Here is a 16608-nt window from a genome sequence, read left to right as displayed (position 1 = left end):
TGGAGTTTTGCATGTTCTCCCCACGTCCATATGACTTCCTTCCATGTTCTCTGGTTTCTTCACACCACCCCAAAACACTGATTACTCTAAAATTGCCTCCAGGTGTGAGTGAGTGTGTATGAACTGGCATCCCATCCAGGGTGCATTCCTACCTCATGCCTAGTGTTTCCTGGGATAGGCTCTGGATCCACCCTGAACAGGATAAAGTACTTAATGTAGATGAATCAATGGATGATGTAGCTCAGCCATTACACAAGCACTGGCATTTTCAGCAGGAAAAAATATAGAAGACAAAACAGAATCTTAGCCAAGATAAAGGCATCAATCAGTTTGTCTTTCAAATGCAGGGTTAATTATTCTTTACTATGCTTAAATAAGGAGGTGAGATTTTTATGTTGAGGTTTTATTTTGGATAACACCATGATGGGTTCTGAATCACTTTTTCCATTTAAACTGATATGACCCCCTCAAAGGTTTTTTTTTTGGTTTGTTTGTTTGGTTGTTGTTTAAAAAAATATTTTTATACAATTTTTTTGTATTCATGTATATATGTATGTTTTTGTCATTTGTGTGAATGGATATGTGCGGACATGTGTGGGCTTGTGTGCATGTGGGTATGCGGATGTGTCCTCAGGGTGGAATGTGGGTATTGTGCGTGGATTTGAAGGCCCATTCTCTGGATTAAGCCATGGTCCGGTTTTGTCACTTCATCTAAACTTAATGACAGTGAAGCAGCACAGGAAGCTTTTATCGTCAAACAAAAACCACATCGACTGTCACCCTGAAATCGTTTCTGCTAAATTGCCAAATGGGTCGAGATCAAATCTTAGGAGTTATATGCTTTCCCAGAGATGAAACAATAAGCAATGAAAGACAGTGAGGGGAACCATGAGGTGTGGTGAGACTCAGATTAGTGAAGAATGTGCAGAATTTGGGTTGAAGGCCTTTTTTTTTTCCCTAACAAAGAGACAGGAGAGCCGGGGGCATTACTAAGCTCTTTCTCCACAGCTGAGCTTTTGTCATACCTGTGGCTAGTCATTGTTCCCTAAGAGTAGTCAAACAAAGTACCCGGAACAGATGTATGCACAAACTAAAACATGAGAGGTTCCTCTAACCCAGGTGTATCCCTGTGTGTTTGTATAAATAGATAATCCTTTTTCCCGGAAGAGGTTAGCGTCTACTCAGACTCTGAGTAGTTACTGTGTGGTATTTTCTCTGAGAGATCATGTGTGTTAAGCTGGCTTCTATTCACAAGACAACAACCTTTCCTTTCTATTGAACCAGTTCATCCTCATTTTTAAATCTCAGCTCATTGTCCTGAATAACACATTGTCCTCTTTTGTTTGATGAATTTTTCTCTTTGTGTTTTATGTTATGCAGGACCTTGAAGAATTTACGATGAAAAAATAAACTAAAAAAGAAATCAAATGGTGAAAACAACCTGAGGTTGAAACAAGGGATGCATGAATATGTTTTTTGTTGTTGCAGATTGTGATACTGATAATGAAATGAGTAAGCTACTTAGTATGTGAATAGGGGCAACATTATTTATTTATTTAAAATGATTTATTTAACTCTGTTCATGTTGGTTGTCCATGCCTGCTGCTAGCAATGAATTCCTCATTCTGAGTTTTCTGTTTATGATGTTAAAATGATTCAATGTGATCTTTAATAGAGATCATGAGGGTGGCCGGTCTGAGCGTGCAAAGTAGTATCAGCGAGCTTGGTCATTACAAAAGTGTGAATGAATTGTACCTTTATTCATGGCAAGTGAGGTGGTGAGCGTGTCTCGGTGCTTAGCCAAACTGAAGTGCTCTTACGTGCTTCAGGTTCTCTGTATGCTCGCCTCACTGCTCCATGATCACGAATAATTTTTTGTGCACACAGTTCATGGCACCTTGTGTACAGTTTACTGAAAATACTCACTAATTCTTCTCTGCACGCTCAGATTGGACACCCTCTCCATCTAATAAACAAAACAAAACAAACAAACAAACAAAAAAGATACTATTTAAACACCAATGTTGTGATGTTTTATCAGTTTAATTGTATTGTAGGAACCATTGTACTACCTCATCTTGATATTTTCATAGAGCACAATTTGCATCCTATTTTGCTTTTATTCCATCTATCCATATGTTTTCTGTACTGCATAACAGACAATTTAGAGATGTCATTCAGCCTACAATGCATGTCTTTGGACTGGGGGAGGAAACCGGAGTACCCAGAGGAATATGCAAACTCCACACACACAGGGTGGAGGTAGGAATCGAACCCCCAACCCTGGGAGTGCAAGGCAAACATGCATTGTCTGTTCATCAAAACAGACTAGATTTACATCACATAGTATCACATGGTTTTGGAGTTTTACTGTCGGCACATTTTTTAAGAACATGAGTACGACTAAATCAACATGGTATCGGACTGATAGCTGATATGAGTGTTGGTACTTATGTGTCTTTACTTGAAATATAGATTTTGTTGGTAGGTTGTGAATTTCCTTTGTTTTATGCACTGCCGAATTAGAAGCACAGTTGGAGACGTGATGTTGGGAAGCCTGAATGAAGTTTGTCAGTGTGGAAGCATATTTTATATGACATTTCAATAATTGCGTGCCAATGAAAATTCATTTCAGAACAGGCTTTTAGACATGGAGTGACACAGAAAATAATTCCCAAAATTGTCAGGTGTTTGTTTTATTTGTCGTGCTCATTCTCCTTTGACCTTGCACACACTGATGGGCAATTTCAGATTTCAATGTCAGACTTGAAAAGAAAAATGAAACATAAATAAAATAAAAACATCTGTCAGTTGAATATCAAGGGTATTGTTTTTATTTCTTCTGTGTGGTTCAGTCTGAATATATGACAAATGTGTTTTTGGAGTCTTTGGTCATCACAGATGAAATTTTATCCTGAGTAAAGAACAGAAAATGTGTTTACTCAAAATTCACTTATGATGGACGTCGATGGAGGATAGTTGTAGGGGCAGTTATTTTCTCACTATGCTCTCATAAATCTTGTCTGTGGTAACTGCATATACTCTACAGGATTGGTGAATAGAGAATAGTTTGAAAAAGCACTGGACTATTGCTTCAAGTTCGGTGGCAGCTGCTGTCAGCCTGCTGTGATTGACTACTGAAAAGGTCACAGAGGTCATGCTGAGAGGTATGATTAGGAGAGCAAAGCAACACATATGGGACACATGAAGTGAGGCTAAGCTATATACCAATGAGTGACACACAAAAACACACATGCTTGAGCTACACTCAACACCTCCTCTCACCACTCACTTCCCCAACATCTGCTGAGGGATAGCAGAAACAGCAGTGTGGACTGTTTTCAAACTCTATTTTAAAATGAAAATGCACTAGTGTAAACAGGGTCTCAGAGTATAAAGTCCTGTCATCTTGATTTTATATGAGACAAAAGAAAAGGAAAAGAAAGTAAGTGAAAGTTAAAAAAAAAAAGAGTTTAGGGTAGTGAGGTAGGGGGATGCTGAAAGCCTCACTGGTATCAGTGCTGAGAAAGCTTGAGACTTACTCTTTAGTCCTGAATGTTAATTTCTACACAATGTACTCAATATCCATCCATCCATTCATTTTATGTACTGCATATCCTACACAGGGTTGTGGAGAGCCTGGAGCTTATCCCAGGGGACTTGGAGCACAAGGCAGGGGACACCATGGATGTGGTGCTAACCCATTGCAGGGCAGAATCACACACATACTCACACACTACGGACAATTTAGAAATGCCAATCAGACTGGGGGAGGAAACCCCCAGAGAACAGGGAGAAAATGCAAACTCTCGAACCTGGAACCGTGGAGGTGTGAGGCAAATGTACTAACTATTAAGTCACCATTCTCACCAATGTACTCAATTTCTCAGTGTATTAGCAGAGATATATCAGAGGGAGTGGCAAAGCACTACACTAGGACTAGGATGAGATAAAGTTCCTTCCTAGCTTCATTAAACCTGAATCAAACAAAATCCATCACCTTTCAGATAAAAAAAGCAGATAGTTTGATGGGTGTCTGTTGTGATTGCTGGTGATGCTGAGCATTCTGATACGGCCAATGAAGTTGTAGACAATGTTTTTGGTGCAGGACAGAGCTGGGTTGACTTTTTGGCCTCTTGTGCGTTCTCTCTCAGTGTGAATCTAATCCCCTCACTCTTTTTTATCCTCTTTAATTTGTGCCTCGGTAATTAAGCAGATCCAATGCCTGATGAGATTGCAGGTACTTCAAAGTCCACAAACCCGATGGCGAGCGTTTCATTTATCAGAAAGGTCTTGGTGCCAGCTCTGCTGCCTGCCTGGGTTTCTAATAAGAGCACATTCATTTAAAGAGCCAGGCCCTGCTTTATATGGGAAAACGTGCACTTTTTGTTAAGCAAGGCAAAACAACACCAGCTGAGCCACTAATTCAGGCTTTTTGGGGTGTAGTGAAGTGGCAACTCTCTTACTCGTGTCAGTTTAACAAGGAGCCAAAGAAAACCCATACGTTACACGAAAATTCTGTTTTCATATTAAGAGTGATTATGTATATGTGTTACTCTTGGCCATCTGGACCAGTCTAAAGATGTGAAGCTGATATAACAAAAACAACTTTGAGTCACATTACTAGTGCGATTCCATTAGATCTATTTAAAATAAGTTGAAGGTGTGTAGCTAGGAAGTAAAGAGCACTTATGCATCGACCACATGTCTTTTTTTCTATGTGTTTTGAGAAGACCTGGAGTGTTAAATGTAGCCAAGGGTCAGCTGGAGCAGTGTTATGCAGTGAGTCATAATTCCTGTGGCAGAAAGCACAGAACAGTCTGAATGAATGTGACAACATGACATCAGAGTGCGAAACGAACTGTTAAAAACGCCAGAGGTTAGAGCTCTGTTTTGCAGAAGTACACACACACACACACACACACACACACACACACACACACACACACACACACACACACACACAGACACACACAGACACACACACACACACACACACACACACACAGGTAGGACGGATATCTTTCTGACTTTATATGTCATGTAAATTTGTTAGCTTAATCACATTTATTTCTGTCATGGTACTTCAAGCTGGATCGTAGGCAAGCTAGTGGGTTTTTTTTTTTCAAATCATTAAACACTTCAAAGTTGTTAGACTCAAACAAACTGTACATAGAATGTCAAATAAAGTTAAAAAATTGCTAATGTAAGCAATCATGAGAGCTACAACGATAGAAAGCTACTTACATTTGTAGACGAAGTTGGCTGAGAGGTCATCTGCCTTTTTTTTTTTTTTTGAGCTGAGCGGCTTCAGGAAACTGGATGTCATTTCCAGTAAGGGAACATAGTGAGCATCGATGCTCCCTGCTTTTAGTGGTGCATTGTGGGATTTTTTAGGGAGCAAAACTTTCCAGTGCACTGGAAGGATTTTGTAATTGAGACAGACCTTAAAATGGCCAACTCCCTGATCATTGTCCTGCCTACTTAACTAGGGAGCTGATTGAGACACATCCATAGTCCAGTTTTGGGTCTTCCGATTATTCACCTGGACTATAAATAAGCACAACAAACACTCACCCACTGCAAAATATTGCTCAGTGTAGTTTATTGCCTTAAGTACCATTGCTTGTTTCTTGTGCATGTTAATCTGGTTGGTTTTATGTTCTGGTTTTTGCCCTATTATGTCTGTTTTCTAATTGCCTGACTTTTTTTTCCTGTTTTTGACTTTGCCATTGCTTCACAATTGGGATCTGTTTGCCTGTCTTTTTAAAATAAATATTTTCCTGCAGCTGATTGTTGCATACTATGTTCGAACTATAATAATGAAAGATGGACAAAGTCCAATATTCTATTTTGAGAAGCTTAGCACACTGAGGATCTTAGCAGTTTGTAAATATTATTCATTGGGCAGTGGTATCTCAGTGGTTAAGGCTCTGGGTTACTGACCAGAAAGTCAGGGTTCTAAGCCTCAAGCTTTGTATTCAAACCACCAAGCTGCTACTGTTGGGCTCTTGAGTAAGGCCCTTAACCATATCTGCTCCAGAGGCGCCTTAACATGGCTGACCCTGCACTCCGACCCCTGCTTCCTACTTCCGTAACATTTGCAGCAGCAGCTTGCTTCTCTTCATCCATGTCTGTACAGGACTATCAGAGCAAGTATTCATACTCATTCAGCAGCAGTAGTGTAGCAGATCTAGTCCACCAGACCAAACCTATTTATACTCCATCCCTATATCTATAAAAGCTTACAATTTCACTCCGAGAGTTGTCATGGCTGAAATGATTTAAAATTATTTGCTGTTGACATAGCTGGTTAATATAGAAAATAGCTGTATATTTGTTAGCAGCTATAAACTGTAAACTATGAAATGAATAACACCTATCATTTAAATTGTGACCCATGAATTCCTCATTTTGTGATATTGAGAACATTGGTTTTATTTAAATATGCTGTGAAACACTAAATAGGTGCCAACATTGCTAACAAGAAAATGCTAGCAGGTAAAGAAAATCTCCTAGTGTATGATGGTAGATGAGACATCTCCTTGCTAACAGCATAGATGATAAACAGCACAAACACCATCCCACCCTCTTGTTTTCTATTGGATCACAGCACTGAGGTGCACAAATCCACAGGTCACCTACCTAAAGTCATCGCAAATTTAAAGTAACCATATGAAGCAAAAGCACAATTGCTTCACATATTACCACAGAAAGTTGTAAGTCAAAAGTTGTAAATCCTATGGCTAAACTCGGGTACCTCTGTAGCTAGGCAATTTCACTAATACTCAGTAGTGTGAACTTGCTAACAGCCTAAACAGCTGGGATACTCCCCCTGTTTTTTTGTTTTGTTTTGTTTAGTTTTTTTCCTGGCAAAGTAATTGGTACAAACCCACTGCTAGAAACACATTTCCTCAACATGCTTACCATTCTAAAGCTATAGACCCTGAACGCTTCATTATAACATGAGGTGCTCAGAGTGCTGTTGTGTCCATATGTTCCCTTGGTGTTCTGGGACTTCATGATTAACAAATTAAGAGTCACTGTTACTTTTACTCAGCCTGAGTGTAAGTGTGTTTCAGTGTAGCTGAAGTGTGCCATGTTTGTAATAATCTCCTTTTCTCCCTTCATCTCTCTCCCTTTTGTTGTTTCTCTCTGTTTTATCTCTTTGGCATTCTGCTCTCTGCTGTAAGCTCCCCCTTTGCACTTTAATATTCTTCAGAGAGGCACCACTTCTGTCAATATTTTATTGACTAAGGTGTGTGTGGGTGTGTGCCCATGTGTGTGAGTAAATGTGTGTGTGTGTGAGAGAGGGAACATGTTTGTGGGTGCCTGTGGGGAGTTTAGAGGTGTGGCTGTGCATCAGCGCAGTGGTGGGAAGATTTTAACTGCAACTGTGTTCATACAGCCAGCAAAACCTACAGTAGCATGAGTGAAAGACAGGATTCTCTTACTAGCCTGGGCAAAGAACATGCAGTACTAACACTGCGCTTATCCTGAATAGAAGTTGCCACTTCACTACATTTCAAAAGGCCCACATTAATGGGTCAGCTGCTGACATCTGTGCTGTTTTGCCCTGTTTGACAAAACAGTGTGCATTTTCACACACTGTCTTTAGCGACTATGGTGGGGCTGAATTAAACATGTGATGTGAAGACAGTTATCCTTGTCTTTTGGATGATGTTTTTTTCTGTCTGACTGCCTGCCAAATGAACACCTGAGGCGTGATTTGTGTGTTCTACAGTAGCAACAGGGAAATCACTGTTTTGAAGTTCTGAATAATGCCTAGACCACAAATGCACTGATGTTTTCTTTGGGCCTGTATGATCATGCAGATTACTAGTCAACTGCTGCAGTTGCGAAAGGATAAAGTGTGTGCGTGTGTGTGTGTGTGTGTGTGTGTGTGTGTGTGTGTGTGTGTGTGTGTGTGTGTGTGTGTGTGTGTGTGTGTGTTTGTGTGTGTGTGTTAAACTCTAAATAGATTTTACCATGTGTGCACAAGTGCCCACATATAAAAAAAAGTGTGTAGCCTTGCATGTAGTTGTTAGGTAGTGCCCAGCAAAAGTATTCACCCCCTTCAACTTTGTTGTGCCATACATTCTAATAAAAATAATAAAATCACATCTGGCATGTTTTGGCATAGTCATGAAATTACTGTATATAATAACATTAAAAAGTACCTTTGGTGCTCTATATGAGATGTTTTTTGTGACCAAATCCTGATTGAATTTTGTCCTGGAATTGTTTTGATAGATGCTTGTTCTTCATGATGCTTTTTGTTTAGGTGTGTTCTATTAGAAACTCTGGAGCCTTTCAGGAACTGAGACCATATATATGAGACAATATATATTGAGACCATATGACCCTTTCATTATAAATAGGTGAACCAATTATATACATTCTGAAATAGGGTTGATTACTTATGCAATCAAAAATTTTATGCTTCTATTTGAACACACAAATATTTAAAGTGCTATTTTGTGTAGATTCATGACATACAGTATAATCCTTTTTTCAGTTCCAGGTAACACTACAAATTGTAGAAAAGTTCAAGATGGGGTGAATAATCATTCAAGACACTGAACATTTGAATTAGAAACCATGTGAATGAGCCTGAATTGTCTTCACTTAAGCAAAATTAAGCATCCTTTAAGATCATAAAAATAATTATTTCCTCATATCGATCAGCGGGTAACATCTGGGTTCTGCCACAGTGCTCTCATGTTCTGGTTAGATAGAAGAAGCTCAGCTGAGGTTAAGCATCAATAAGAAAACAAATAGAACTATAACTCTAATTCTCCATACAGTTATTGTCCCCACCTGAGTTGTGTAGAAGAAGACCTGGCTTATTGCATAATGGTGCTCATGGGCTTTTTGGAAATATGAATAGCTTTAATTAAACGCCACTTGCATTGCCATCTGGCCTTTTGGAACCGGCTCCTTAAATGAATCATGGAGAAAGTGCTGTTTTCCTACAGCTTTCCTTTTTCAATCCCTTAATCTGTTTGCTAGGCAAAAATCAGCTAGAAACCATACTAGATAAAGCTCTTTTATTTATACTTATTAATTAAAAATCTCGTAAGAAGGTAACATATAAATAAATAAACATGTATATATGGAAATACAGTATATATAATATTTCTGTATGCTGTAACATGCTCAGTATAATATCAGGGCAATATTGATGGAAGAAAATATGGGAAAATATTAATAACTATACTAATTATGATGATGCCACTTAGCAAGACATTTAAAAAAAAAAAAAAAAAAAAAACTTTACAACTCACCTTTTAAAATTTTTTCAGACTGCATACCATCTAACATGCTCTGTTTAATCAATAAGCTCCAGTAAAGTAAACTGAGCAATGGCCAGAAATGACAACGTTTCTGAGTTTATAGAGGATCTTGGGCAATGTTACTGTACCCTTGAGAAGGTTATGGTTCTCAGAGCCATATGCTTGGCCGGGAAACTCCAATCCCCCATTGAAAATTTCAGCAGATTTTTCTCTTTTGGGTCAAAAAGATCTGTAGAGGCCAAGGTCCATGAAGTTAAAACTGCACCCTTGAAAAAAGGAAGCAAGAAAAACATAGAGGAGAGGATATGCATGATGCATATCACTTTAGAGACTGAAATAGAACGATGGGGAAAGAAAGAAAGAAAGTTAGTAAAACTAACTTGCACTAATATGTACAGTGCATCAAGTTGGTCTGCACTAGGAAAAGTGGTTACCTGTGTAAAAGTGTGTGTGTGTGTGCTGTAGATCCGTCCTTCCCACAGAAGGATCTAAGAGACGCCCTGTTCCTGTCCTGACCTTAATCCTCACCCGATCACGACCCCCTACCCCCTCCTCTCTCTCTCTCTCTCTCTCTCTCTCGCACACACACATGCACACAGACACACACACACACACACACACACACACCCAAACCTAAACCCTGACACACTCAGACACACAACTCACACAACTCAACAGGATCTTAATTACACACATCTTCCACAGATATAATGACCACAATTACAGAGCTTTACAAATTCCAGCTTTCAAGTGATGGCATTTTAGCCATCTCCCAACTGGTGTGTGTGTGTGTGTGTGTGTGTGTGTGTGTGTGTGTGTGTGTGTGTGTGTCTTGCAGCTACATGAGCTAACATGAGCTATAGTAGACATTGAACTATGTGGAACACATTGTCCCTTATTTATCAAAGTTACGTAGACGTGAACATATTTTTTACTTGTCATTTAAGAATAGTGTCAAAATACTTTGAGTGCAAATGATGAATCAGCTTTAACTGCATGAAATCAAGCTCCTGCCCACTAGTCCTTTACTTAAATAATCTCGTATGGAATATCATGTACATCCAACAACCCATTTTACCCTAGTATACATCTGATTTACATAAAGCATTCCCTAATTTATGCAGATTATGCATATCGTGAGCCAATAAAAGGAAAGCATTCAACAGGCAATCCAAGCTCTGAGGACGATCCCAGGAGAGAAAGAGCTGTCCAAGAATGACAAAAAAGAAATAAAACATGGAGAGGGGGAGAATTAATTTTATATAAGCGTGCTTTGTATTTTTTTTAAAGCGCACCTATTATGGTTTTGAAACATGCCTAATGTTGTTTTAAAAGTCTCATACAATAGTTTTACATGCATCCAAGGTCAAAAAAAAACAATTTAATGTGCTCATAATTTAAATCGCAGCATTACCTTTTTTCTCCCAGTGTCACAAACGACTAGTTCAATGATTCATTCTAAAGGACTCCTTCTAAACTCCTCCTTTCAGAGAGCATACTCTTCTCTGATTGGTCAGATGTCCCAGTCTGTTGTGCTTGGTCTACCGCTGTCAGCGTGTGTCAACTAGTTTCACCTCTATCTGTTCACGAGCAGCCGATGAAGACCAGAGGCTGGTTTTTGTTACAAACCAACATAGGTTTGTACAGGAAGTAAGTCTGGAATTACTAACGACTCGTTTCAGCTGTTCAGAATCGGTTCTTTCATTTGGGAGTCAATAATCCCATTTGTTGTCCACTTTGATTTTTCAAACTTTGCAGATGGTTTTACATTCCCAAACAGCTACATAACTCACTACATGAAAGGTAATATCTGTAAAACCATAATAGGTGCACTTAAATAATTCATAATTGTGTAGAAAAATCAACAATTTTGCACCTGTAGTTAAGTGATTTTTACATATCGTAAGGTTTTCATTTATTTTAGAACTCGGTTAGGTTGGATTAAACAGAAGTCAGGTTTAATTCAAACTTTATTTAGAAATATGTTTGAGTTTATATCATGTGGAAATAACCAAATGCTTATGAAAAAAGAAAAAAGAAAAAAAAAAAAAACACGTTAGGAAAGTAATTAAATTTATGAAAATCATAAACTTCATGAAAATTAATAAAATATGTTTTAGTGTTTAAAAGCCTGAATAACTTGTCTGTCCAAAACATCTCAGGTCAGCTCTTGTGTTTAGATCTTATACGCAAATGCACATAATAAAGATTTCTAATTCACAGTTATAAATCCCCTGTTTACACTATTCCTGTTACCTACAGTATTTTTTAGTTCAAGGTTACTGCATGTAAATTTGTGAATATTGTTACTGTTTATATTATACTTGCTGTACTTACTATATTATTTTTGTATATTTGACTGCAGATCAAGTATTTTTCTGGATGTTAAGATGGCAGGCTCAAATGTTCATGCGCTCCTTAGAGATTTTGGTATATGCTAATTTTACTGTCATCTATTCATCCATTTTCTTTATCGCTTATCCTGTACAGAGTTGTGGGGGAGCCTGGAGCCTATCCCTGGGAATTCGGGGCACAAGGCAGGGGACACCCTGAACGGGGTGCCAACCCACCACAGGGCACAATCACACACACACCGATTCACACACTACGGACAATTTGGAAATGACAATCAGCGCATGTCTTCGGATTGTCAGGGTAAACTGGAGTACCCAGAGGAAACCCCCAAAGCACAGGGAGAACATGCAAAATCCGTGCACACAGGGCGAAACCGGAGGTGATAAGCAAACGTGCTAACCAGTAAGCCACTGTTCCCCCCATTTTGCAATGAGACTTTAGTCAAATTTTAAATTAGTAAGGGTCATTCTTGTTAGGAAACATTACAGGATCAGATTTATGTGGTCTAAAAAAACTGCATCGATCCTCATTCAACTATGTACTCCTGAACTAAAGTGAATCAAACCCCAGCAAATGGAATCTTTAGCAGCACAGAGATATCATCTGTAAAAAGAAGGAGTGAAAAAAAAACCTGGGAAATTGCAATATAGAATAAAACTGGATTTTTAGAAACCAACTGTCTTAGAAACCATCTGAGAGGAGAATAAAGGCTACAAAAGTCACACTTCCTTTTTACGATGATATCCTATTATAGATATGAATTTACACATGCACCCAGCCTAAAAGGATCAAATGGTCTCGTGAAATGGGTGGACATGTGTTAACAGTGTGTGCCTAGTAAATAGGGATGAGTATGAATTTTACAATGACAACTACACATACTGGTACTGCTTATCAGTTTAGTAACTTCATTGGTAGAATTATTGTTTTTTAAAATAATTTTAATATTATTAATATGTTACGCCTGATCCTGAACATGTATAGAAAGTCGTTAGGCAAGCAATCACATTCCAGGTATTAGGTTATTTAAAATGGTTTTATTAATAGTATAGCTAAATCAGTGTATCAGGAAATAAAAATAGCTATCGTGTATTAGCATATTTTTAAAATCATATTATCCATGCAAGCTCTGTAAAGGACGAGGTAGCCTCGGTTTCAATATAAGCGTGTTTGCATTATATTTATATAGATTTATACTGCGCTTGGTACATGGGTGATAATTGCATTAGAAAAATAACTCATTTTATCTCACTTACAAACTACACCTTATTGAAACTCCAGGTTTAAATGATTTCAAACCATGTGTGCCAAGGAAGGGGAGTGATAATGCTGTGTGTACCCTGCACTAACAAAAAAAAATCAAGTTCAGCTTCTAATGACATTGTATGCATAAACAATTGGACTTGTTTTGTTAGCTATGTATTGAATTACACATGCTCCTTTTCCTATCTAGCTTTGGCGTTTGTCCCATACGCCCCCCAAACACACACACACACACACACATATTCTCACTTCTCCAACAGGGTTTTCTTCTGAACTACACATACATACAAACACATCCACTTTCTTCTAAAACGTGGGTATACCTGGGTGAGCAGATTCTCGTTTATTAGAATTGTAATTCATCAGTTTGCCTGTTTCTAACCTTGAAAATTCATATACAATAAAAGAAATAGAAAATGGAGACTGGCAGAATTAGAATAGGGTGAGATAACAGGAAGAGAGAAGATGGAAGAACATATGTGTCTGTATATATATTTGCAAGAAAGATGATTTGAAAGCCAGTGCTGTTTTTATGTTATGACTAATTAATAGCAAGCAGAACAAAATCTAACTATATATTTTAACAGTAAGATCATGTAACAGATATAATGTACTTAGCAGTTACATTAACTGGACTACCTTAAAAGTCAATTTTGCATAATACGTCCAAGTCAGTTTATTAGCACGAGTTTAATATTTGAGCTTTAAAGTTAAACGTATATATATATATATATATATATATATATATATATATATATATATATATATATATATATATATATATATATATATACATACACACTTTTTTTTCTTCACATTCTCCTATTTTGCTCTAATCTACCACCCTGTCATTGATCCTCCTCCACTCAATTAATTTAAGCCCAACCTGAATTGTAGGAGGACTGTAATTGCTGCTAGTTTGGCCTGCTATTGTCTGAGTGTTTGTCTAAAAACTGCCCAGAGTACAAATCTCGATATCTTACACACAGAGAGGGTTAACACAATTTTCCCCTGCCAAGACCATTTAATCTACATTTAGGCCAGTGTTCTCCAAATGGCATGGTTACAAATCACATTCTCCTCTTTTCACCAACAGCACACTCCTCACCACTGGGAGACACTGACACTGACATTGTTGACCCTAAAACTTTCGTTTTGGATACTCAGATAAAAAAGAAGCCTAAAATACCTTATTTTAGGTATCAATGATTGAAAGTTCACTTGTTAGTTATTGAGGACAGTGAAGACTTTGGAGACTTAAGACTTTCTTTCCTTTGATACTTTCTTAAGACTTTCTTTCCATTTTGATGAATATATAGATAGTCATGCTTTATGTAGTACCTAAGAAGTCTGCATTCTATAGAAAATGGTAGACTAACCTCAAACAAAAAGGATGTGTTACTAAGAAAGTATCTGATGTCACCAGGATAGCTCTAGCAAACAGACCTTTTGCTGCATACCAGACTGAGAACAGTGGTCTTATTGACAACCTCAGAAATGTCACTGGCCTGAGTGTTTATTTTTTATTTTTTATTAAAGGAGCTAGCAGGCAAAGTCAATGAGAAATCAGGTTCTGTTGTTAAGTGATATAAAACATTATAAACCGGAGTAATACAATTTTGGCTTGTTATGAAGGCCTTGAACTAAACTCAGCACTGATTCAAAAAAAACAAATTGCTTCAGAGACAATGTACCTACTGTATGTCTCTATTAAATGGGGATATTTGAAATAAATAATAACTATGACCACTATACTAAGCATGCTTGACACAATCATGGATTAAATATATATATATATATATATATATATATATATATATATATATATATATATATATATATATATATATATATATAAACATTGTGTTAGTTTATTTATTATATATGTATTTATTTATTAACTGTCCCCTGTCACTCAAAATAGTCTGGTTTTGAGTCTAGTTCCTCTCAAGGTTTGTTCCTATCAGGAAGATTTTCCTTGCCACTGTCTCCTCTAGCTTGCTCATTACAGATCGAAATCTACATCTGGATCTCTGTAAAGCTGCTATGTCTATTGTTAATGACACTTAAAATTGATTTGAATTGAATTTGTATTTGTTTGTTCATTTATTTATTTAGCTTAGTCTAAGGTTTCAGTGAAAACATAAATGAATCAAAGGCTAAAAAAGGTCAGAACATGCTGAAAAAGATTTCCACTAAACTTTAACACCTTGATGATATACAGACACTAACATGACAGCTGACAAGGCTAGCACACGTTTTAGCTTGCAAGCAAAATACGGTGATAAGCGAAAAAAAAAAAAAGAAAAAAAAAAGAAAAATGGCACAAGTATGGACATATGAAGCCCGATTGTATTGACTGTTTGTGCACTTACTGTATATGAGCTCAGGTATTGTACTTCCACTAGCTTTCCAAGCCTTATGCTTATTTTATTACCCCAGAGCTCTGGCCTCCCTCAGATTGTTCAATCTTTCCTGGTGGTGTGTGAACGTTTGGCCACATTCGTTGGGATCTCATTTGTCACCTAAAATCTGATTGAGCTCTTATTTTTATTTTGGATTTAGCTTATCTTTTTGTGTTTGCCCCTACCATTTTCCATATGCTCTGCCTCACCGACACTGCCATCCGGCGTGGTCCTCTCATAGGCATCCTCAGGGAGGGGGAGGGCTCCCAGCCGGGGGCCTGTGGAGCTCTTGCTGCTCGGCGTCTCCGATTCGTCAAGGCCACTGTCGTAGCAGCTCTGCAGAGAGCCCTGGTGAGGGTCCTGGGGCTGGCTCACCACCGAGAACGTCACTCGGCGGAATGGCTACAAGAGAACAGAGTGCTGCGAGTCACTGGACTGAGGAGCTCCAAGATGCAAGGAAGGTTAATTTCATTTAAAGAAGAAGGGTGCATTCTGGGGTGTCTTGCTGGATCCCAACTTATTTTAAAGATTTTATCATAAAACATAGGTTTCAACCTCAAGTTCTTTTTATTTAACTTTCTACAGTAATGGAAGGGCTTTGTTTGAACATTTCTTGCCTCTGTAATTAAAACCCCAAATTTGTGCTTAATAGAAAGTCATAGTGAAAACCTGTGCACATACTGGCCCTTCAGGTCCTGAGTCTGAAACCTCTGGCCTACATAATTACACAATTAAATGCAGTATCTAGGCTGTTTCCTGACACAGCACTGCACTTTGGGAGTTCTGTAGAAGGAAGATTAATGTTGACCAGTTTACTAAAGTAGCAAAAAGAGAGGGGAGATAAAAAATAAAATAAAAAAAAAACTACAATATAAATGACTTATGCAGTAATTGTCACATGTAAGGGTCTTGGGAATATCAGTTGAAAGCGCCCAGGATTAAGTAGACATGCCACACTTGGAGTAGAGGCGTTAAATATAGCTGGGTAAGTCTGAAGGACGCTAAGGTCTCCTTGTGTGGTTTACTTTATAACCAAAACAGGACAGGGGGAGTAGATAGGATCCCAGGGGAAAGATAGGATGGAACACATTGCTAGAGGCAAAAAAACAAGTGGTATGTTCATGAGCACATACACACACACACACTTGTATAGACACACATATTCAAATTCATGCAAACACATACAGAAACATGGTCTCACAGGAATAAATGCATGCAGGTGCATCGGTTAAAAACACCCACCCCACACACACATACACACATAAGGACAATGTATAAACCGATAAAAT

General features: G+C 38.0%; 1 protein-coding gene across 4 annotated transcripts in view; it reads right to left on the bottom strand.

The window, feature by feature from the left end:
* Nucleotides 1-16608, bottom strand: part of pcdh7b (protocadherin 7b) — a 168337-nt gene that overhangs the window by 64002 nt on the left and 87727 nt on the right. For 2 of the 4 annotated variants that reach the window (XM_053681388.1, XM_053681389.1), the window contains exon 2: nt 15505-15721. The exons of 1 other annotated variant lie outside the window; for it this stretch is intronic. In XM_053681388.1, coding sequence (XP_053537363.1) covers nt 15505-15721 — 217 coding nt within the window. The remainder of the gene's footprint in view (nt 1-15504; nt 15722-16608) is intronic. One more of the 4 variants, XM_017472325.3, reaches the window with a different exon arrangement.

Source organism: Ictalurus punctatus, chromosome 7 (genome assembly GCF_001660625.3).
Source record: "Ictalurus punctatus breed USDA103 chromosome 7, Coco_2.0, whole genome shotgun sequence".
Lineage (NCBI taxonomy): Eukaryota > Metazoa > Chordata > Actinopteri > Siluriformes > Ictaluridae > Ictalurus > Ictalurus punctatus.
Note: the sequence above shows the minus strand (reverse complement) of the source record. Positions and strands in the feature narration are given on the sequence as shown.